The following is a 23,692-nucleotide window of genomic DNA, read 5'->3' on the forward strand; positions in this document are numbered from 1 at the left end:
GGACTTTTCTCTATCAGAGTTAACTACTCATCACTTCTTCACACTTGGGGTACTTTTCCTATTTGATTTGGGAGAAAAATTCAAACAGACATAGGCAGCACAATAAAAGGTTAGATTTTAAAACCAAATCTAAAACAAAATCCAAGCTTGTCTTTATGACCTGCCAGAACCACCAAATAACAAGGCAGTCAGCTATTCTGTTTATACAAGTTATTCCCAACTGCTAGTTCAGCACAAAAGTTTTCGTAAGTCTACAGCAAAAAGAGGCATTATTTATTATATCCTTACTGGATAATACAAAACATATTATACACATACATGTTTCCACTTGTTGTAGAACCTATTCTTTCTTGAGAATGACTCACCCCTTTCCCCCATCTTTTCTGCTTGATTTTAAAACGCCCTTTCTTTCATCAAATGACAATGACTGGAAATTTGGGACAGGCAACATATTTTGGGAACTGAAAATATTAGGATCTTAGACTTACTAGATTACTTATTTTTTTTAACATATCTTGATGACTTAAGCAAAAAAGTGACCAAGAATTTAATCAGATGGAATTTAATGGAAAGCTCTCTGACCCCCAAATACAAAGAAAAGTAATACAAATTTCATTTGAATTTATCACACTGCCAACAGAAATAAAAACACAGGCCAGTCATGAGAGTTATATTCCTTTATGAATGATAACACAATCATTTTCACACATATCAAATACTGGAAAAGTGTAAAACTACTGGGGGAAGGAGTCAGCTAGGAGTCCAAGCTTTACTTTCCTATTTCTGTTAACTACAAAATCTACAGTCCAAAATATGAGTAGAATTCAAACCTTTACATTGCTTTTATTTTCCTCCAGAAACTGCTCTACAGAGAGAGAACTTTTCTTCAGAAACTGATAGCTGCCAAGAGGGTCAATGATGCTCTAGGTTATACTGTTTCAACTCTGGAAAAACAGTATTACTACACACCACTCTTCACTCTTTTTTTTAATGACTTGGAAGGAGGGGGAAGGACATATAATTATGCATGTTAATTAGAGTCCTATTTTCAAAAGGAAACCCTGAAAAGAGAACATTAGGTCCTGTACTATATTGGTATGTATACTTGATACTCTATATATTAAGTATATATTATATATTTATATATAAATATACATTAACTATTTAACTATATATTAAATGCTTCAGTAAAACAGAAGAAACCAAAGAATGAAAATACATGTGGGAAAATATCAAGTGGCAGATTTAAACACTAGGTGTTTCAATAATGCTACTACTGTCAAGAAACGGAGCTATCAGAATCAGCCATTAGAATCGTTATTACATCTATTTTTTTAAACTGCCATACAGCCATTTTTAAATTGGTTATTTAAATGTTACCTATGTGCATAAATAACTTCACAAATATGTCTTTAAATATTTTTATTTCCATTTAAGACAAATAATCATTAATAAAATCTACTATACATATGTATAAAGAGCAGTAAAAAGATTACATTTGTTCAACACCCACCAATGTGGAAGCACTGAAATGGATGACTTATTTACATATTCTCACTTAATCCTCAAAGAAATAAGAATTATTTTCCCTATTTTCAGATTAGGAAAAGTGATGCTCAGAGACTTTGGGCACTAGTAATTGGAAGAAATGGGATTCAAAGTCAGGCCTGTTTTGACTCCAAGACCCATGTACATTCCCTGGAACTACTACTTCCTGACAATTGCACTTCAGTCATGTTTGAGTCTTTGCAACCTATGGACTGTAGCGCATCAGTCTCCTCTGTCCATGGGATTCCCCCAGCCAAAATACTGGAGATCTGGACTGCCACACTCTCCTCTAGAGGATATTTCCGACCCAGGGATCGAACCCACTGGCAGGTGGGTGCTTTACCACTAGCACTACCTGGGAAGCCAATCTTAATGTTAAAGACTTTGACATCTTTCTTCAGTCAGATCAACAGCAACTTTTATGTCAAGAAACTCTATGAATTTAATCATAAGCTATTTTATGAATAAAATAGCTAGAGCTGATATAGTTTTACTAAAAATGGAGTAAATATAAATGATTATGAAAATTATTTACTTGTTTAATTTACAATATATCTTTAACTGATTAAATACAAAATAATCATCTCACGTAATTTTTAAAATGACTCAGTGGGGTAAGAAGCTCAAAGGAGGAAACTCGGGTACAGAGATTGAGTAATTTGCCAAAAGTCCCACAGCTCATATGTGGCAGAGCATTTGTAGCCTGGTAGTCCAACTCTGCGGAGAAGGCAATGGCACCCCACTCCAGTACTCTTGCCTGGAAAATACCATGGATGGAGGAGCCTGGTAGGCTACAGTCCATGGGGTCGCTAAGAGTTGGACGACTGAGCGACTTCACTTTCACTTTTCCCTTTCACGCACTGGAGAAGGAAACGGCAACCCACTCCAGTATTCTTGCCTGGAGAATCCCAGGGACGGCGGAGCCTGGTGGGCTGCCGTCTATGGGGTCGCACAGAGTCGGACACGACTGAAGCGACTTAGCAGCAGCAGCAGCAGCAGCCCAACTCTGAACCTCTTATCCACTGCACAGTACTGGCTTCATAAATGGAACTGAAACCTAGGACAGCCCTTTAAAATTAATCTTACTTTAATAGTCCATATGTTCTTGAGTTTCAATTTCCTAAAAGCCTATATATACATACACACAAATCCTTTATGTACTAAAATGTACACAAAGCAATAAGATTGCTCCCAGTTTTTATAAAATCAGGAAAAAAATAAATAAATGATCAAGTTTTAAGACCACAGATGAAATTTAACTTCTGGACCTTAAACTAATGTTGAACCTGAGGATGAGGGAATTTACTACTTTAATTTCTCTTTAAGTCCACAATTAGGAGTTGAGTTTTAAGTAAACATTTATATAACATTTATATAATAAAAGCTATACATCATGAACCTTCATTTAAAAACCACACACGAAGCAGAAATCTCAACAAATCAAATTTTTATCTTGGTGAGTTAGAAAACAGAAGAAACTACAACATTAAACCTCTAAAATATAGAAGCTGGTTCTTAGAGCATGCAAGTACAGTGACCAGCAGAAAAGCTACAGAGATTAATGATATCCCCACAAGCAGGCATGGATATCTGTTACCCAAGTCTACAAAGAAAAGGCAACATCTGAAAAAACAATAGTGAATAGGCTTTGTAAAGCTTTCCAACTTTGATGCATAAATAATTGGGAGAAAAAAATGAATTCCTTGCCCTAAAAGGTTTAAATCCTTTCACTTCAAATATATTTTGCTTTAGGAAGAAAATATTTAAATTGTCAGATCCCATGAACTGCTATCAAAAACTGCAAAAAGGATGCCTGAACCTCCAACAGTCAAAGGATCATTGGAACAAAATAAACACCTATGGACTTTGTCTAATCAACTACAAGTCCCACCATACAGATATTTGCTTCTAAACGCTCAGATGCTCTCATGAACAAGTTGTGTAAATTTGGACCCAATGCTCTACTCCTATTTTCCCTTTACTGGTTGAACCCTCTGCTTAAAACAAGACCACTCTGACCTTGTATTTGTGTATAAGTACAATCTGAAAATCCTTTTCTTAAGTAGGTGGTTTCCAAACACAAAGCATATCCCTAAGTGATAGCCTATAAATTACTATATATAAGAATAGAAGTCTTAGCTTCAGGCCATTTTCCATTGTTCAATCTGCAACATGAATGGTTACAAAGAAGACCCATAAAGCTAAAAATAAAAGAAAAACCAACTGAAAAAGGACTTCTAAGAGAGACTGAAGTACCTGAGTATCCTTGGTAGGTTCTGCGTCAAAGCTGGCACTCCGGTAGAAATAGAAAAGTGCACAAGCAGCAAAACGGAGAGAGAGACTAAGATAGCAGAATTAATGACCACCGCCCCGCCAACAAAGCCAAACACAAACAGCAGCATGCATCCAGGACTCATGGCGCTGTGCTGGCATGGTGAAACACCCGAACCAGGAGGCCTACACGGGGGCCAAAGGGGTATCTTTGTAGTGAGGATCTGTCATTCAGCTGCTGCCACAAAAACAATGCCATCAGCAGCAGCTTTCCACTCCATCCTGCTGCAGCTCCGAAGCACTGACGTCATCCTGCTCTCACCGCCTCATAACCATAGAGCTGCTGCTCCTAGCATTTATGCAGCAATCCAGAGCAGACCGCCAGCCTATTAACTATTTTCCTCCCCACTAAGAGGCCTGGCTTAGCTCATTGGCTACAATGCTTGGAGATCTACATAATTTATTCACACTCCTACATCAAACAGAAGTCTAGCTAACCCTTTCAAACATGCCTCTCTGTAGCAAAAAGGACTTTTAGACCAATTATACAGGAGAAATGAAAAATTTACAGTATTCTGACAAATAAAAATTTTAAACCTACTACAATCTTTGTTAGGTATCAGAAAACAATCAAAATACCTCGATATGTTGCTTATATGGTATGGCTATCAATTTACCTTTTCATTAGTGAAAGTTGTTTTGTTTTTCTATGCTACCCCCTCCTATAGCGTTCTAACCGGAGAGAGCTAACTATTGTTTGAGGATTAAAGAACAGAGAGAAACAGTAACAGATTATTTTATTTTCCTTTTTCCCCAAGGCAAAAACGTATAAAAAAAGCTTACCTAATTCTACTATGAGCTGTGGATTCTAGTTGATCACTCCCTGAGATCTGATGAAGTTTTGTTCTTTCTAAGTGTTCCATATAATTATGGATCATCTATTTTGAAGAAACAAAAGAATACACAAAATTTTAAGACTAATACCTGGAATAAAAGTGTAACATTTTAACAAGGGAAACCTTTTAATATAAATTTCTTATTTATCGGACTACCCATTGTTCATATAAAAGAATATTAAGGATGAAATTTTATTTTATTCTCAAAGGGATATGCAAATGCTTACATTTAAGGATGCTAGAGTCCGGAAAAGTAGCCAACATTTTACTTAACACAGCAAAAAAAAATTTTTACAATATGTAATGCTATTAAATAATTTTGACATAAATAACACAAGTTAGATACAGACATTGGGAAGGAATTGACAAGAGATTACTGATTAAAGGGGACAGATGGCATTTGAGAAATCCATTGCTAAAGTGGGAAACAACAAAGAAATTAACTTGAAACTTGAGTAGAGATAATTTTCAATTTAATACCAAGATGTTTGCTTATTTTTGCTACAGATTTAGTTCAAAGAATGCTAAAATATTCTCTATGTTAGACTGCCAACTTACTGGAATCATTACTTAATATAATCATATAAAAATGGCAGCAAACTGAAACAAATGAAAAATTAGAGCACATAAACTCTTTAATAAGAAACCATAAGACACAAGCTGAATATGGTAGTGAAATCTTCAAGAATATCAAGTATAAAACCTGTCAAGAAATTCTACAGTCTGATTTGATTCTTTTTTTTTTTTTTGGATGCACTGGGTCTTAGTTTCAGCACGTGGGGTCTAGTTCCCTGACCAGAGATCGAATTCAGGCCCACTACATTGGGAGCATGGAGTCTTAGTCACTGGACCAACAGGGAAGTCCCTGATTCGATTCGTGATATAGTTCCACTTTTAAGAGACCTAAACCTGGCATTAAAACATGTAAAATGCAACAATTTCAGTCATAAAATCAAAAAGCCTTTGCTAGATATTGATGTGATTTGAATAAGAAAAAATGAATACAAAAAGTTATGTTAGCAATTTCAGTTCAATTCAGTTCAGTCGCTCAGTTCTGTCTGACTCTTTGCGACCCCATAGACTGAAACACACCAGGCTTCCCTGTCGATCACCAACTCCCGGAGTTTGCTCAAACTCATGTCCATCAAGTCGGTGATGCCATCCAACCATCTCATCCTCTGTCCTCCCCTTCTCCTCCTACCTTCAATCTTTCCCAGCATCAGGGTCTTTTCCAATGAGTCAGTTCTTTGCATCACATGGCCAAAGTATTGGAGCTTCAGCTTCAGCATCAGTCTTTCCAATGAATATTCAGGACTGATTTCCTTTAGGATTGATTGGTTGGATCTCCTTGCTGTTCAAGGGACTCTCAAGAGTCTTCTCCAACACCACAGTTCAAAAGCATCAATTCTTCAGCGTTCAGCTTTCTCTATGGTCCAACCCTCACATCCATACATGACTACTGTATTTAGCTACATGACTACTGATTTTCAGCTCAGTTGTGTCCAACTCTTTGCGACCCCGTGAATTGCAGCACGCCAGGCCTCTCTGTCCATCACCAACTCCCAGAGTCTACCCAAACCCATGTCCATCGAGTCAGTGATGCCATTCAACCATCTCATCCTCTATCGTCCCCTTTTCCTCCTGCCCCCAATCCTACCCAGCATTAGGGTCTTTTCCTATGAGTCAACTCTTCCCATGAGGTGGCCAAAAGTATTGGAGTTTCAGCTTCAACATCAGTTCTTCCAATGAACACCCAGGATTGATCTAGTTTAGGATGGATTGATTGGTTCTCCTTGCAGTCCAAGGGACTCTCAAGAGTCTTCTCCAACACCACAGTTCAAAAGCATCAATTCTGCGGCGCTCAGCTTTCTTCACCATCCAACTCTCACATCCATACATGACCACTGGAAAAACCATAGCCTTGACTAGACGGACCTTTGTTGGCAGAGTAATGTCTCTGCTTTTAAATATGCTATCTAGGTTGGCCATAACCTTCCTTCCAAGGAGTAAGCGTCTTTTAATTTCATGGCTGCAATCACCATCAGCAGTGATTTTGGAGCCCCCCAAAAATAAAGTCTGACACTGTTTCCACTGTTTCCCCATCTATTTCCCATGAAGTGATGGGACCAGATGCCATGATCTTAGTTTTCTGAACGTTGAGCTTTAAGCCAACTTTTTCACTCTCCTCTTTCACCTTCATCAAGAGGCTCTTTAGTTCTTTTTCACTTTCTGCCATAAGAGTGGTGTCATCTGCATATCTGAGGTTACTGATATTTCTCCCGGCAATCTTGATTCCAGCTTGTGTTTCTTCCAGCCCAGTGTTTCTCATGATGTGCTCTGCATATCTGAAAAACATAGCTTTGACTAGATGGACCTTTGTCAGAAAAATAATGTCTCTGCTTCTTCATTTGCTGTCTAGGTTTGTCATAGCTTTTTTTCCAAGGAGCAAGCATCTTTTATTTTCATGGCTGCAGTTAACATCCATGATGATTTTGGAGACCAAGAAAAGAAAGTCGGCCACTGTTTTCATTGTTTCTCTATTTGCCATGACATGACGGATCCAGATGCTATGATCTTAGTTTTCAGAATGTTGGTTTTAAGGCAGGTTTTTCACTGACTCTCCTCTTTCACTTTCATCAGTTCCTCTTCACTTTCTGCCATAAGGGTGGTGTCATCTGCTTATCTGAGGCTGTTGATATTTCTTCCAGAAATCTTGATTCCAACTTGTGCTTCATCCAGTCCAGCATTTCTCATGATGTACTCTGCATATAAGTTAAATAAGCAGGGTGACAATATACAGCCTTGATGAACTCCTTTCCAAATTTGGAACCCGTCCGTTGTTCCATGTCTGGTTCTAACTGCTGCTTCTTGATCTGCATACAGGTTTCTCAGGAGACAGGTAAGGTGGTCTGGTAGTCCCATCTCTTGAGAATTTCCAGTTTGTTGTGATCCACAAAGTCAAAGGCTTTAGCGTAGTCAATGAAGCAGAAGTAGATCCTTTTCTGGAATTCTCTTGCTTTTTCTATGATGCAATGGATACTGGCAATTTGATATCTGGTTCTTCTGCCTTTTCTAAATACAGCTTAAACATTTAGAAGTTCTTGGATCACATAGTGTTGAAGCTTGGCTTGGAGAATTTTGAGCAGTACACTTTGCTAGCATGTGAGATGAGTGCAATTGTATGGTAGCTTGAACATTTTGAACATTTAGTTTGAACACTGCCTTTCTTTGAGAATGGAATGAAAACGGACCTTTTCTAGTGGTGGCCACTGCTGAGTTTTCCAAATTTGCTGGCATATTGAGTGCAGTACTTTTACAGCATCATCGTTTAGTATTTGAAATAGCTCAACTGGAATTCCATCACCTCCTCTAGCTTTGTTCGCAGTGATGATTTCTACGGTCCACTTGACTTCACACTCCAGGACACCTGGCTCTAGCGAGTCACCACACCATCATGGTTATCTGAGTCATGAAGATCTTTTTTGTATAGTTCTTCTGTGTATTCCTGCCACGTCTTCTTAATATCTTCTGCTTCTGTTAGGTCCATACCATTTCTGTCCTTTATTGTGTCCATCTTTGCATGAAATGTTCCTTAGTATCTCTAATTTTCTTGAAGAGGTCTCTAGTCTTTCCCATTCTATTGTTTTCCTCTATTTCTTTGCACTGATCACTTCCCTTTCTATTTTTTGGAACTCTGCATTCAAATGGGTGTATCTTTCCTTTTCTCCTTTGCCTTTAGTTTCTCTTCTTTTCTCAGCTATTTGTAAGGCCTCCTCAGACAACTATTTTGCCTTTTTCTTGGGGATGGTCTTGATCACTGCTTCCTGTACAATGTTATGAACATCCGTCCATAGTTCTTTGGGCATTCTATCAAATCTAATCCGTTGAATCTATTTGTCACTTCCACTGTATAATCATAAGGGATTTGATTTAGGTTATACTTGAAAGGTTGAGTAGTTTTCCCTACTTTCTTCAATTTAGGTCTGAATTTTACAATAAGGAGTTCATGAACTGAGCCACAGTCAGCTCCCAGTCTTGTTTTTGCTGACTGCAAAGAGCTTCTCCATCTTTGGCTGCAAAGAATATAATTAATCTGATTTCGGTATTGACCATCTGGTGATGTCTATGTGTAGAGTCATCTTTTGTATTGTTGCAAGAGGGTATTTGCTATGACCAGTACGTTCTCTTGGCAAAACTCTGTGTTAGCCTTTGCCCTGTTTCATTTTGTACTCCAAGGCCACACTTGCCTGTTACTCCAGGTATCTCTAGACTTCCTACTTTTGCATTCCCGTCCCCAGTGATGAAAAGGACATCTTTTTTTGGTGTTAGTTCTAGAAGGTCTTGTAGGTCTTCATAGAACCGTTCAGCTTCTTCAGCATTACTGGTTGGGGCAAAGACTTGGATTACTGTGATATTGAATGGTTTGCCTTGGAAACAAACAATATTTTGTCGTTTTTGAGGCTGCACCCAAGTACTGTATTTGGACTCTTTGGTTGACTATGAGAGCTACTCCATTTCTTCTAAGGGATTCTTGCCCACAGTAGTAGATATAATGGTCATTTGAATGCGATTCGCCCATTCCGGCCCATTTTAGTTCACTGATTCCTAAAATGTCGATGTTCACTCTTGCCATCTCCTGTTTGACCACTTCCAATTTACCTTGATTCATGGACCTAACATTCCATGCTCCTATGCAATACTGTTCTTTACAGCATCGGATTTTACTTCCATCACCAGTCACATCTGTAACTGGGCATTTGTTTTTGCTTTCGCTCAGACTCTTCAATCTTTCTGGAGCTATTTCTCCACTCTTCTTCAGTAGCATAGTAAGCACCTACCAATATGGGGAGTACATCTTCCAGTGTCGTATCTTTGTGCCTTTTCATACTGTTTATACTGTGGCTGTTGTGACCAGTGCTGCTATAAACATAGGGGTGCATGTATCTTTTTGAATTATAGCTTTGTCTGAATATATTCCCAGAAGTGGAATTGCTGGATCATAGGATAATTCTATTTTTAGTTTTTGAGGAACCTCCATACTGTTTTCCACAGTGGCTACACCAACTTACACTCCCACAACTTAAAGAAATGTAAATATCAAGAATAGGCAAAAAAAGGAGAATATGCCTAGAATTCTTAAAATTACAGCATGGAACAGCTTTGTAAGTTGCTAAACTTTAGCTTCATGAAGATAGGTTTCAACCTCAAATAACTTAAAATATGCATTGTAGCAATATTAAAAGGATAGCTACTGAAAGAAAATTTAAGCAAGTTTTCAAAATTTATTTTTAAGAAGTATGCTTTTGTCAGGAGTTTCCTGGTGGTCTAGTGGTTAGGATTCCACGTTTTCACTGCTGTGGCCCGGATTCAATCCCTGGTTGAGGAACTAAGTGAGATCCCACAAGCTGCACAGTGTAGCCAAATAAATAATAAGTATGTTGTGAAATTTATACTTGGCATGGAAGCATATACAGAAATTAAGAAGTATATAAATCAACTTGAAAGTGTTATTTACTTCAGATAAACAAGAAGTCTGATGCATGAATTAAGATGGGTAATTCCATCAAATCAAATATAAAAGAATCAACCAGGCTGTTCCCCAAGTTAAAATTAGCCCAAATAAGAAGTGTATCAGGCAAAGAAAAATGAATATATAATCACACAGATATATAAATGAAAGCATTTTTAAAAGCTTTTAAATTTACATAATTTTAAGTTTAAATATTTTCTCTTTTCCAACAGTTCTGCAGAAATACAATTTTTGTTTGTGTCAGTGAGGCAGAAATGCTGAGCTGAGCTGCTTCCTTCTAGTATCAGGAAAAACCTCAAGTGAGGAAGAAATTTAAATGAGACTAGCATAACGAAGTAATTGTTGGACCAAACATATCAATTTAAATTTTCAAAAGATTTTAGAAAATCTAAGTTGAATTCTTTTATAATGGAAAGTAATCAGATGAATTTGATTCATTCAAATGAAGACTCTAAGTTTTCCTAGGGATTGAAATGAATAGAAATCTCTCCTAAATTGCTTCTATAACAATCTATTTATTCAATATAGAAAAATAAAAAGATTAAATGCAAAGATACAGAATTGGTTCTACCCCAAATAGTCCGTTCTACAGATTGACTCTTGTCTTAAATAAATTTAAAATTTTTTAATTTAGATGTTGAATTCCAAGCCAATTCCCAATCAAAAAAGTGATCCCAAGTAACTGGAGATACAGTATTCTAACATTTCAAAATGGTCTACATAATGAAACTGGTTTTAACCCAATTAAACTAGCACTTCAGTTCAGCTCAGTTCAGTCGCTCAGTCATGTCCGACTCTCTGCGACCCCATGAATTGCAGCACGCCAGGCCTCCCTGTCCATCACCAACTCCCGGAGTCTACCCAAACCCATGTTCATCGAGTCGGTGATGCCATCCAACCATCTCATCCTCTGTCATCCCGTTCTCCTCCCATTCCCAATCCTACCCAGCATTAATAGGACAAAAGAACAACAACAAAATGGCTGCTAATATTTATTGATCACCATCTACAAATCAGCTAATGCATGTAGAGCTATTGTTTCAATTAATCCTCACAACAATAATATAGTTTTCTAGATAAACTCCATTTTAAGGAGGTTAAAATAACTTGTCCAATTTGACCAGCTAGTTAATGATTAACTGTGTTCTAACTATCAGTAGCTAGTTGGCTTTACAGCCAGAACTTAGATCCATCTGACTCAGTCATCAGAGCAGTTAATCGTTCTAAGACTCATGTATATCTAGGTGCCGTTTCAGTCAATTCTGGAGGCAGGCAATAAGCTCGTTGTCCCTTTCTCCTCACACCCACAAGAAAACCCCACATTCTAAGGCATTTCTTGATGTCTGAAGTATATTCTATATAAGCATTATATTCTATATAAGCACAAAAAAGTAGATAAAATAAATTATACATAAAAATTTTAATTTTAATTACAGGGCTTCACAGAGTAGCTCTGGTTTTTTATTTAAAAAAAAAACAAAACCAAAACGAACTGAGTACTGGGCAATGCTGCAAGGTAGAAAAGAGAGGTACGAAAGTGAAATAGAATATATTTTAGATAATCTATTTTGGGTCCACCAGACCCATCCCTCCTGATCTCAGAACTGCAACTCTCAATTTTCTCAGGTATGCATATTAATCTACACATATTCAGGAGTCAATTCAGCAACAAGTAGCTGGAGTCATGGAGAAAGATCCCAAGCACATTGTTTGGAACATCCCAATTCCCCTCCCACCTAGAGAAATCTTCACAGCAGAGGTTGATTTAGCTTTGGCTAAAACTGAAATGCAAGACAATAGTTATCAGAAAAACAAGGCAAAAAAGAGAGATTTTGGAGACAAACAGCATGAATCCTTTTAATTCTGTTGGCCTTTAATCTTTCCATATGCAGCTCAATAAGTATATCCACAAGGCCACAATTCTTAAAATGGTTGAGACACCATGAAACAAAGAGACAGAAAATTTTCTAGTGCATTTAACATCCATGTGTTTCATAACTTAAAGGCACTGAAAATTCAGGAAAAGGGAATCAGAGAGACCTAGATTCAAATCCAGCCCCATACTAGCATAGCATTTGGGACAAATCACTCCATATTCTCTTTTAAGCTTCAGTTTGTAAAATGGGGGTGGGTGATAAAGAGTTTGCTCAGAGAATGAGATGAGAATGCATTTAAACACTCCCTGGAGTAAAACAAGGATTCAAGTTTTTGGTGATTAATGAGTATGTATGTTTCCTCCACTGTCCTTTTAAGCAAATTCAATAATGTGTATAAAATTTTGAATTTGATTAGAGAGCAATTATGCATATTACAAAACAAGCCAAGATTTCCCTTAAGCAGCTAACAACGTGTTTGATAAAAGTGCTGTTTAAACAACTTTTTTGTGTACCTATAAAAAAGGTTACAGAGTTAGAAGTAACAGTTGAAAGATTAAACCCTTCAGACTTCCTTTCCCTGAAGGTTTTCAAAATTTACCTTTAAAGGACCTAGTTCTTTAGCATTGGATAGCAATTTATAATTGCTAATTGAATGGTATTTCTAGTACAGATGTGTAAACACACAAATACATTTTAAAGAAGCCATGTTAAGTGTCATATAAACATTCCTTGGGGCAAAACAAAATACAGAGAGCCTATCAGAGGACAGAAGCTGCTTATGACTAAAGGAGGGGATCCTGTGAAAATGCTACATGTAAGATTTGTTACAGTTATTAGACAGGCCCAACTCTCTGCCTTGGTATTTAAAGATTTTCCTGAGATCCTTCTTTTTTTCTTTTAGACTGTTCTTCTCTGAAGGAATAGAAATATAAAAAATATGTACATATATGAGAGAAAATATGAAATTTCACTTTACAATGACTTTTTCAAGACAGCATATATTTTAGACATATTTCAATTTAACAATCCTCAATTATTACAAAGGTTAATGAAAATCTTCAATTAAAAAAACAACATAATTCATTATTCATCACTATCAATTATTTATGGCACATAAACCTATTCCCCCAAACATGTCTGTAATTATCAGCATTGATAAGAATTACCAGTACAGGGCACTGTTGGGGCATGAAATGAATGGTGTGAAAAGAACAAACAATAAACCTTTAACAACCAATTGTTTTTTAACAGTCTTAATATGTACCAAATACCATCTTATTAAAATGTGGTTATTTTTTCATACTGAAAAGGCTGCTGTGTAAGCTGTTTCTGTTTTCCCAGAGCTCTATGGTTCCAGCCCTCTGTGGCCAATCTTTTTCCTTTACCGTTCAATATCAATTCCGTGACACTTCATGCTTGGTACATGGCTATGTTAGCTAAAACAGTAATAAACCTCACATGCCAGGAAGAAATTCCAACAAGGTGTGGAAGGTGTTAAAAGCACATTACTCTCAAAAACAAATGAAACTGACTGCAGTGGGGTTTTATACTACTTAAAAGCAACAATATAGGTCCCTACCAGAGGCAGGATAAGAGATCACCCCCAATACTGAAAGGAAAATGGAAGCTGAAGACCATAACCATCTGTATCATGGGAAAGATTGGACTAGAAAGAGAAAGAGCAATTACGTTTTTCATGTAACAGTGCATGTGTCTATGACAATTCTATTTAAGTATGTGAACCCCAGTTCACAATTTTCACATGAAGGAGACAGAAAGAAACAAAGGCAACACAGAAAAGGCTGACAGAGAATCATAAAAAGGAGTTTAAAAAACCCTCAAGTACATTTTCTAACTTGCTTTGAAGAGATTATCTGCTAGAGTTGTTAATCTAAAACACTGAAACTTCATGCAGAAAACCTGTTTTAGAGTCGTTCTAAGACATTGTAATTTGTTTGTCATTTGCTAGGAGCTTAATGCAAATTAAGTACTTTATACTGTATTAAAAATGTAGAGACTCTGACCAACAATTTAGCAACCCACCATTTCCCAACAGGTATCAAAATAAGTTATAACAACTCTCTCATATTAGTATCACGTATACTTTTTAATATGTACAAGTTAAGTTTTCACCCAGTCAAAAACATAACTATTGGAACTGCCTTAATAATTACATTATTCATAACATGAAAAGTTAACTCCAGATAAAAGACATTAAAGTCAGCATTTGGTAACTAAGTAAATGCTACATGAAATTTAAAGTCTTCGCGAATAATAACCCCCAAGGATAATACTGGCTGATTTTCAAAGAAAAATTAAAACATATTTTCCCAGGTTAATTTCTTTATCTTAATGTTAGTATGGTAAGAACCAACCTAGAAACTCACCTCAGTGTGTCTCTGATGCAAGGCATTATATTCTTTCTTCAGTTCTGCTTCTCTTTCTTCAAGTCTGCTAACTGAAATTAAGATACATACACTTAATCAAAACCAAATAAAAAATTTACTTGAAAATTCTATCTTTAAAACTTGGAATGGGTTATCCATAATCCTTGGTAACTTCAAGCCTCTTTATATGAAATTCTTCACAAGGCTAGTGACCTTGTTTCCTGTCCTTAATAAAATTTTTGGAGAGGGAATAAACAGAATATTTTTAAAAAGACTAAACATCTTACTGCTTCTCCCAATATGCTTACTTAACAAACATCCTTATCTAAGTAGGTTTTTAACATGATACAGAATTACCTCTTTGAAAAAGATTGTACAAATCTCCTCACAGAAGTCTTAACCTGAGCCTAACCCCAAACCACTGATTTCTAACAGTATTCCACCTCTTTTTCTACTACTGAGCAGTGTGTGAACATGTTACTGTTTTTATAAGCACTTTCTTTAACTTCAGGTCTTAATTTCAGGGACTCATCTTCTTGTATTTAGCTCCCTCTGCTGATGGAGTTTGTGAGTGGCACTAAGTTGGGATAGAGCACAACTTTGATATTTTAAAAATAAGTTTTAGATCCCGAGATACACAGTGTCAGGACAGGATTTCCGAGAAAAGAATGGTATCAGAGAGGAATGATTCTGAGAGAAAATGGAATCCAAGCAGGACCAGGAAGAAATGACAGTACTCGATAGTACAGTAAGTACAGATAGTAATGGGACTGTAGCAGGCAGGTACTGCTACCACAGAGAAGGGAACACAAAACCATGGAGCTGGCAAGGCAGAGGAGAGACTGGCCAGTCTGGAGGAGCTCATGCTGATTAAGGAGCAGTGGGAGACAGTCGGCTGGTGCGAAGTAAAGCTGGTGCTAAAGGAGTTTGTCAAGATACTCACGTTAGTCTGTTTGAAAGCATGAGTACAGTTGGAAATGTTCTCTTGGTATAAGGGTCAGCCAGCTACAAACATGCAAGACTATTTATAAGAGACAGCTGGTGACTGCGTTAGCTGGCTCTAAGAGTTAACTACTATGAACTATAACAGCACAGACATGAATGTTTTTATATGCCTAATATTAACATGCCAGACACCAAATAACACATAACTTGTGCTGACTGGTAAACTCATGTTTTTTATTTGTGTAGCTCTACTGTTCACCTTTATTTGAGTACCTTGAAAATATGTCATGAATCAGGAAAAGTGTAGCTCTGACTTTCAATTTGTTTTTAATCAAGCCTATGTGTTGGCTCATTAAATTTGCAACAATAAGTACACACACGATAACAGCCACAGAGTCTCACTTTATCATGCCAGGGAAGGCCTGAGGACATGGGCTGATGGTCTTATCCTGTGGCTGAAAGCAATAAAAAGCAAATCTGTAAAGCAGCTGTTCTGTGATAACACAACAGATACTGAAGCCATAATAAGTTTTAGTGCCGCTTCTGTGATTTTTATTTAAAAACAAGAAATCCAACCAAACTTAGATATTATATTTAGTAACAATTTCAATATAAACATTTTCTACTATTTTTTGTCAATTAAATTGTTCTAAAAGCATAATCCTAAAATTACTGGGTGAACCTTAAATGTTTTTAATTGCTCATCTACATGAATCAAAATTTTCCTCAAATTGTGCAACCAAAACAAAAAACTGGAGACTGAGGCTAAAATAAAATTGCAAAGAATAGCAAGGAGAGATAAGAAAGCCTTCCTCGGGATCAATGCAAAGAAATAGAGGAAAACAATAGAATGGGAAAGACTAGAGATCTCTTCAAGAAAATCAGATACACCAAGGGAACATTTCATGCAAAGATGAGCCCAATAAAGAACAGAAATGGTATGGACCTGACAGGAACAAAAAAGATCTTCATGACCCAGATAACCACAATGGTGTGATCACTCACCTAGAATCAGACATCCTAGAAGGCGAAGTCAAGTGGGCCACAGGAAGCATCACTACAAACAAAGCTACTGGAGGTGATGGAATTCCAGTTGAGCTATTTCAAATCCTAAAAGATGATGCAGTGAAACTGCTGCACTCAATATGCCAGCAAATCTGGAAAACTCAGCAGTGGCCACAGGACTGAAAAGGTCAGTTTTCATTCCAATCTCAAAGAAAGGCATACCAAAGAATGTTCAAATTACCACACAATTGCACTCATCTCACACGCTAGCAAAGTAATGCTCAAAATTCTCCAAGCCAGGCTTCAACAGTACGTTAACTGTGAACTTTCGGATGTTCAAGCTGGATTTGGAAAAGGCAGAGGAACCAGAGATCAAATTGCCAGCATCTGCTGGATCATCGAAAAAGCAAGAGAGTTCCAGAAAAACATCTACTTCTGCTTCATTGACTATGCTAAAGCCTTTGACTGTGTGGATCACAACAAACTGGAAAATTCTTCAAGCAAGAGATGAGAATACCAGACCACCTGACCTGCCTCCTGAGATATCTGTATACAGGCCAAGAAGCAACAGTTAGAACTGGACATGGAACAACAGACTGGTTCCAAATCAGGAAGAGTACACCAAGGCTGTACACTGTCACCCTGCTTATTTAACTTATATGCAGAGTACATCATGTGGATGAAGCTGCTGCTGCTGCTAAGTCGCTTCAGTTGTGTCCGGCTCTGTGCAACCCCATAGACGGCAGCCCACCAGGCTCCACCGTCCCCGGGATTCTCCAGGCAAGAATACTGGAGTGGGTTGCCATTTCCTTCTCCATTGCATGAAAGGGAAAAAGCTGGAATCAAGATTGCTGGGAAAAGAAAAGAAAGAAAGTGAAGTCGCTCGGTCGTGTCCAACTCTTTGCAACCCTATGTACTGTAACTTACCAGGCTTCTCTGTCCAGGGGATTTTCCAGGCAACAGTACTAGAGTGGGTTGCCATTTCCTTCTCCAGGGGATTTTCCCGACCTAGGGATTGAACCCGGGTCTCCCACATTGTAGGCAGACACTTTACCATCTGAGCCACCAGGGAAGTCCAAGATTGCCAGGAGAAATATCGATAACCTCAGATACGCAGATGACACCACCCTTATTGCAGAAAGCGAAGAAGAACTAAAGAGTCTCTTGATGAAAGTGAAAGAGGAGAGTGAAAAAGTTGGCTTAAAGCTCAACATTCAGAAAACTAAGGTCATGGCATCCAGTCCCATCACTTCATTGCAAATAGATGGGAAAACAGTGGAAACGGTGACAGACTTTATTTTGCGGGGCTCCAAAATCACTGCAGGTGGTAACTGCAGCCATGAAATTAAAAGACACTTGCTCCTTGGAAGAAAAACTATGACAAACCTAGACAGCATATTAAAAAGCAGAGACATTACTTTGCCAACAAAGGTCCATCTAGTCAAAGCTATGGTTTTTCCAGCAGTCATGTATGGATGTAAGAGTTGGACTATAAAGAAAGCTGAGAACCGAAGAATTGATGCTTTTGAACTGTGTTGGAGAAGACTCTTGAGAGTCCTTTGGACTGCAAGGAGATCCAACCAGTCCATCCTAAAGGAAATCAGTCCTGAATATTCATTGGAAGGACTGATGCTGAAGCTGAAACTCCAATCCTTTGGCCACCTGACGCAAAGAACTGACTCATTGGAAAAGACCCTGACGCTGGGAAAGACTGAAGGTGGGAGGAGAAGTGGACGACAGAGGATGAGATGGTTGAATGGCATCACTGACTCAATGGACATGAGTTTGAGTAGGCTCCAGAAGTTGGCAATGGACAGAGAAGCCTGGCGTGCTGTAGTCCATGGGGTCGCAACGAGTTGGACACGACTGAGCAACTGAACTGAACTGATCATCCATAACCCTCAATTTCAAATCTGTGCACAACAATAAAGCCTCATTCTCATCAACTAACTTTGTACAAGTTCATAAATAAATTTCTATCAATCTCCACCACTAACAGCCAAAATGACACAGTACTTGTCATGTACCATGCACTGTCCTAGATACTTTATATTCAAAACCTAACTTGACCCTGACATTAACTTTATGATGAAACTTCATTACATTTCATTTTAGGGATAAGAAAACTGAAGTAAATAGGGGTTAAGTAACTTGCCCAAATTCACAAAACTAGTAAATGGCAGAATTACAACTTCTAATGGATGAGACTAGGCCCAGAATCTTCTTTATCATGGCAGTCTGCCTCTCAAGAAGTACTTTGTTTAATTTGTTTTATATATTGGAATCTACTTTAAATTTTCACTTTGGGAAAAAAAAAGTATAGAGAGTGCTCCTTTATTACTTGAAACAAAAACCCCTCTCTTCTGGAAAGAACCTAATCACTGGTACTACAATTCAAAAGTATCAAACTGCCATGTAACATATGTACAATGCCAAAGAATGCTCAAACTGCCACACAATTGCACTCATCTCACAGGCTAGCAAAGCAATGTGCTAGAAGTTAGGATAAATGTAAATTGACTATTTTACATAGTCTGATGCATTCCCTCTTTTATCCTGATTGTGTCTCTCACCTATAACCATGCTTTTTAAGATGATTCTATCCAAAAGCTGCAAACACTGTACAGTCCCCTTTGGGGAGGAGTTATGATCTAATGAATTTACTGTGTATACTGCTCCATTCCATCTGATTCCAAATATAATGTGTACCTCCTTCACACGAGCACTTTCCTTGGCTAAATACTCATGTTTATGTTCTCCAACAACTCCTATAAATTCTATATACAGCGCAGGATTTAAACAGAGTACTCAGAACCATAACAAATAAGCTGTGCTGATTCATCATTAAAATGTATAGGGAGATGAGCAAAAATATTACCAGATTGGGGAAATATAAAAAGAAATAAAAAACGATTGCCATCATTGGAAAATAAATTGGAATTACACTTTTGAACATCATGTTGGTGACAGGTATTAAAATAAGCAACGTGTATAATCTCTGGCCCACTGTTACTACTCTTATTTATCCTATGAAAGTACACTTGATGCCCAAAGATATGAAAATGAATATTCTATGTGCTTTTGTCCATAGTGCTTTTCAGGTCTACTATATCCTTCTACTTCTCTGTCTATTCATTCTATTAATTTTTGAGAGTTTGAAGCTCCAAGTAAAAATCTTCAGTTTACCTAATTAATTTGGAATCCCTTCCCAAATGTCATTAATTGGTTGGCAACGTAAATTATGATAGTCATATGACAGACTACAATGTAGTCACTAAGCTACTTCCAAGGTATGTTATATCAAGTATATTAACCTCTCTGGACCTCTATTCCTTATTTATACTTGGGGAATAATAATAATATATCACAGTTGGCTATCAGGATTAAGGAAGAGTTAATATTTGAAAAGGGCATAGAACAGAACCTGGCACGTGTGCTTTTTCTCTTTCTTTTCTATTTTTTAAATTATGAAAGTATAACACATTTACAGGAGACTTAAAAATTATCGAACAAGAAAAAACTTAAGAACAAAATTACACAGTTACATTATATATTAGAATTATTTTTTAAGTAAATAAATTAAGATTTTAAATTGGATCTTCAATATCAAACTCTCAAAAATTAATAGAATGAATAGACAGAAAAGTAGAAGGATATAGTAGACCTGAGAAGCACTATGGACCAAGTCAACATAGTTAAAATTTATACAATTTTCACACAAAAGCAGGACACAAATTCTATTCAAGTTCCCAAAGACTATAAAGCAGGAGACGCTGGAAGATATGCAGGGACATAAAACAAGGTGCAAAAGTTTCACAGTCCAAAGGTACTGAAATCATACAGATTGTTCCCTTATCACTGCAGTATTCTGGCCATACGTGTTTTTAACACAACAATTAAAGGTACTGTTAAAATGAATGCAGTATTATTGATAAGTACTGGCTCTTCTGTTCATGGAATTTTCCAGGAAAGAATATTGGAGTGGGTTGCCACTTACTCCAGTGGATCTTCCCTCGACCCACAGATCAAACCCTCTTCTCTTGTGTCTCTTGCATTGGCAAGCGAATTTTTTACCACTAGTGACACCTGGGAAGCCAATGTTAAAATGAATGCATCGTTATCCATAAGCACGGACGTGGAATAGTGCCTAGAACTTAAAAGAAGGATGTTGAATATTATTGCTATATCTGAAATTTTAAAACAAAAGTTTATGTATAGTATGACGCCTACAAAGTCAAAACGTACTGATTTTTCTCTCCCAAACCTGCTCTTTCCCATAATTTTCTTAGGCAAAAATCTTGCAGCTATACTTTTGCTCTTCTCTTTTCCCACATTACATTACATCAGCAAATTCTGTCCATTTTGCCTTCAGAACAAATCGTGAATCTGACAACCTTTTACCATTTCTATTACCCCCACCTTGATCTAAGACATCATCTCATGCCTGGATTATTACTATTATCTTCTGACTACTGTCTCTGCTCTAGTCTTTGCTCCTCTGTATTTTTAAATTCGTAGCCTGGAGTCAGATAGTGACTGCTCAAAACCCTTCAACAACTTCCTGTGACAGAACAAAAGAAAGTAAAGAGGAGGGAGGGAGCCTGTATTATGGCCGCAAGACCCTTCAGCATCAGATATATCAAGCCATATCACTTTTGCTCCCATGGAGAATTATTCTCTCCTGACCCAACTATTAAAGACTGAATTGTGTCCTGCCCAAATTCATATGCTGAACCCCTAATCAATGTAACTATGCTTGTAGACAGGACTTAAAAAGGCAATTAAGGAGAATTCGCTGGTGGTTCAGTGGCTAGGATTCAGCACTTTCACTGCTGGTGCTTGGGTTCAATTTCTGGTAGAACTAAGATCCTGCAAGCCACACAGTGCGGACAAACAAATAAAAATAAAATAAAAAGGTAATTAAGGTTAAATGAAATCATAAAGATGGGGTCCTAATTGAACTGATGTTATTTCTTAAGAAGAGGAAGAGGTAACAGAGCTCTTTCTCCCTACACATGCACAGAGAAAAGGTCACACACAGAGATGGTGACCATCTATAAGCAAGAGATAGCGGTCTCAGAAGAAATCAAACCTGTCAGCACTTTCCAGCCTTTAGAACTGTGAGAGGGGACCTCCTTAGTGATCCAGGGGCTAAGACTTTGCACTTCCAACACAGGGGGCCCAGGTTCGATACCTGGTCCGAGAACTGGATCCCACATGCCGCAACTAAGAGTTCTTGTGCCTCAACTAAACATCCTGCATGCCACAACTAACTATCTCACATGCCGCAGTGAAGACTGAAGATCTTGTGTGCCACAACTAAGACCTGACACAGTCAAGACAGAGAAAGAAAGGAAGAAAGAAAAATTAAAAAAAAGAAGAACTGTACAAAAATTCTGCAATTTAAGCCACCTAGTCTGTGGTATTTTGTTATGGCAGCCCTAGCAGATTAATAATACAAGAACTAAACATTATTAAGATAACCATGGAGAGGAACTTTCATGCAAGATGTTGATCAAGTGACTTGGGACAGAGGGCTGGGCTTGCAGCTTATAGAAACAAGTCCTGTTTATAGCAGCTTGCTAACTGATACTGGTTTGGGTTGCTTTGTTGTAATGTACCACTTAATAGCAAGAATGTGGAAATGGAAACATAAAGCCCCAAAATACCACTAATCGCCAAAAATTTCCTATACTTACCTAAATGAGTGTGATCATTGGTCAAAATGGCTGAGGCTTCTTTACAAAAATTTCTTAAATTTCTATTAATCACTCTGTCCCATTAAAGCATTTTGGATTGTTTCTATTGATAATTACTTAATCTTCCACTCAGGGCTTTTTAAGTCATTAAACTTACATTTCACTTATTTTCATTTAGCATCATATTCTTACTTCTGACTCAAAAATAAATTTCATAAACTATCAACCCATTCTCTTTATCAACTCTTTCACATTATATTTACTAATCTCATAGAAATTGTCTATATATGTATTATTTTTTAGCAACCCTATATGATATAAAACAAGGCATTTAGTATATGCAAACTACACATAGTTACACGTGACTTGCCTCTTTACCTGAAGTGAAGTGAAAGTTGCTCAGTCATGTCCAACTCTTTGAGACCCCATGGACTGAACAGTCTGGAATTCTCCAGGCCAGAATACTGGCATGAGTAGCCTTTCCCTTTTCCAGGGGATCTTCCCAACCCAGGGATTGAACCCAGCTCTCCTGCATTGCAGGCAGATTCTTTTCCAGCTGAGCCACAAGGGAAGCCCAAGAATACTGGAGTGGGTAGCCTATCCCTTCTTCAGCGGATCTTCCTGACCCAGGAATCGAACCGGGGTCTCCTGCATTTCAGGCAGATTCTTTACCAACTGAGCTTTCAGGGACTTGCCTCTTATTCTGATGTTTTTTTCAATAGATTCTATTTTTCAGAGCAGTTTTAGGCTCACGGCAAAACCAAGAGAAAAGTATTTTCCACATATCCCTACCCCCACACACCCAGAGCTTCCCCTATCTACATCCCACACCAGTGTGGTACATATATGACAGTCAATGAACCTATCTGACACATCATAATTACCCAAACCAAAGTTTACCAAAAACCCAAAGTTTACCTTAGGATTAAGTCTTGGTACTGAATATTCTACAAATTTGGACAAATAAATATATAATGACCATTATGGGGCTTCCCAGGTGTCTCAATGGTAAAGAATCCACCTGCCAAAGCAGGAGACATAGGAGATGCGGGTTCAATCCCAGGGTTGGGAAGATCCCCTGGAGGAGGAAATGGCAACCCACTCCAGTATTCTTCGCTGTAAAATCCCATGGACAGAGGAACCTGGCGGGCTGCAGTCCATGGGGTCGCAAAGAGTCAGACATGACTGAGCAACTGAGCATGCACACATACACATCCACCATTATTAAAGTTTCATACAGAGTAATTTCACTGCCTTAAAAATCCTCTACTCATCTCTGCCTTCCTCCCTCACACCATCCATTTCATCCATCAAACCTTTTAATGTATGTAGTCTTTTTAGATTGGCATTTTTTACTCTGTAATATCTATTAGTGGTTCCTCCATGTGTTTTCATGGCTTAATATATCACTGCTTTTCAGCACTGAATAATATTCCACTGTATGGAGGCACCACAGTATATTCCTATTATTTTCATAAGTCTACAATCTTACAACTATAAGCCTTAAATACTCATCATCTCACCTAAGCACAAA

General features: G+C 37.6%; 1 protein-coding gene across 24 annotated transcripts in view; it reads right to left on the bottom strand.

The window, feature by feature from the left end:
* Positions 1-23,692, bottom strand: part of SPAG9 (sperm associated antigen 9) — a 155,518-nt gene that overhangs the window by 81,788 nt on the left and 50,038 nt on the right. For 22 of the 24 annotated variants that reach the window (XR_014080400.1, XR_014080401.1, XR_014080398.1 and 19 more), the window contains 2 exons: positions 14,510-14,580; positions 4,663-4,757 (listed from right to left, as the gene is read on the bottom strand). Coding sequence is in view for 16 of the 24 variants with exons in the window: in XM_081583303.1 (XP_081439429.1) it covers positions 4,663-4,757; positions 14,510-14,580 (166 nt within the window). In the remaining 8 variants the exon portion in view is untranslated. Of the gene's footprint in view, positions 1-3,804; positions 4,133-4,662; positions 4,758-14,509; positions 14,581-23,692 lie in introns of those variants that run through there. The other 2 variants (XM_081583305.1, XM_081583304.1) reach the window with 1 other exon arrangement.

The sequence above is a fragment of the Giraffa tippelskirchi genome, chromosome 3, assembly GCF_054371585.1.
Source record: "Giraffa tippelskirchi isolate mGirTip1 chromosome 3, T2T-mGirTip1v1.2.pri, whole genome shotgun sequence".
Taxonomy (NCBI): Eukaryota; Metazoa; Chordata; class Mammalia; order Artiodactyla; family Giraffidae; genus Giraffa; species Giraffa tippelskirchi.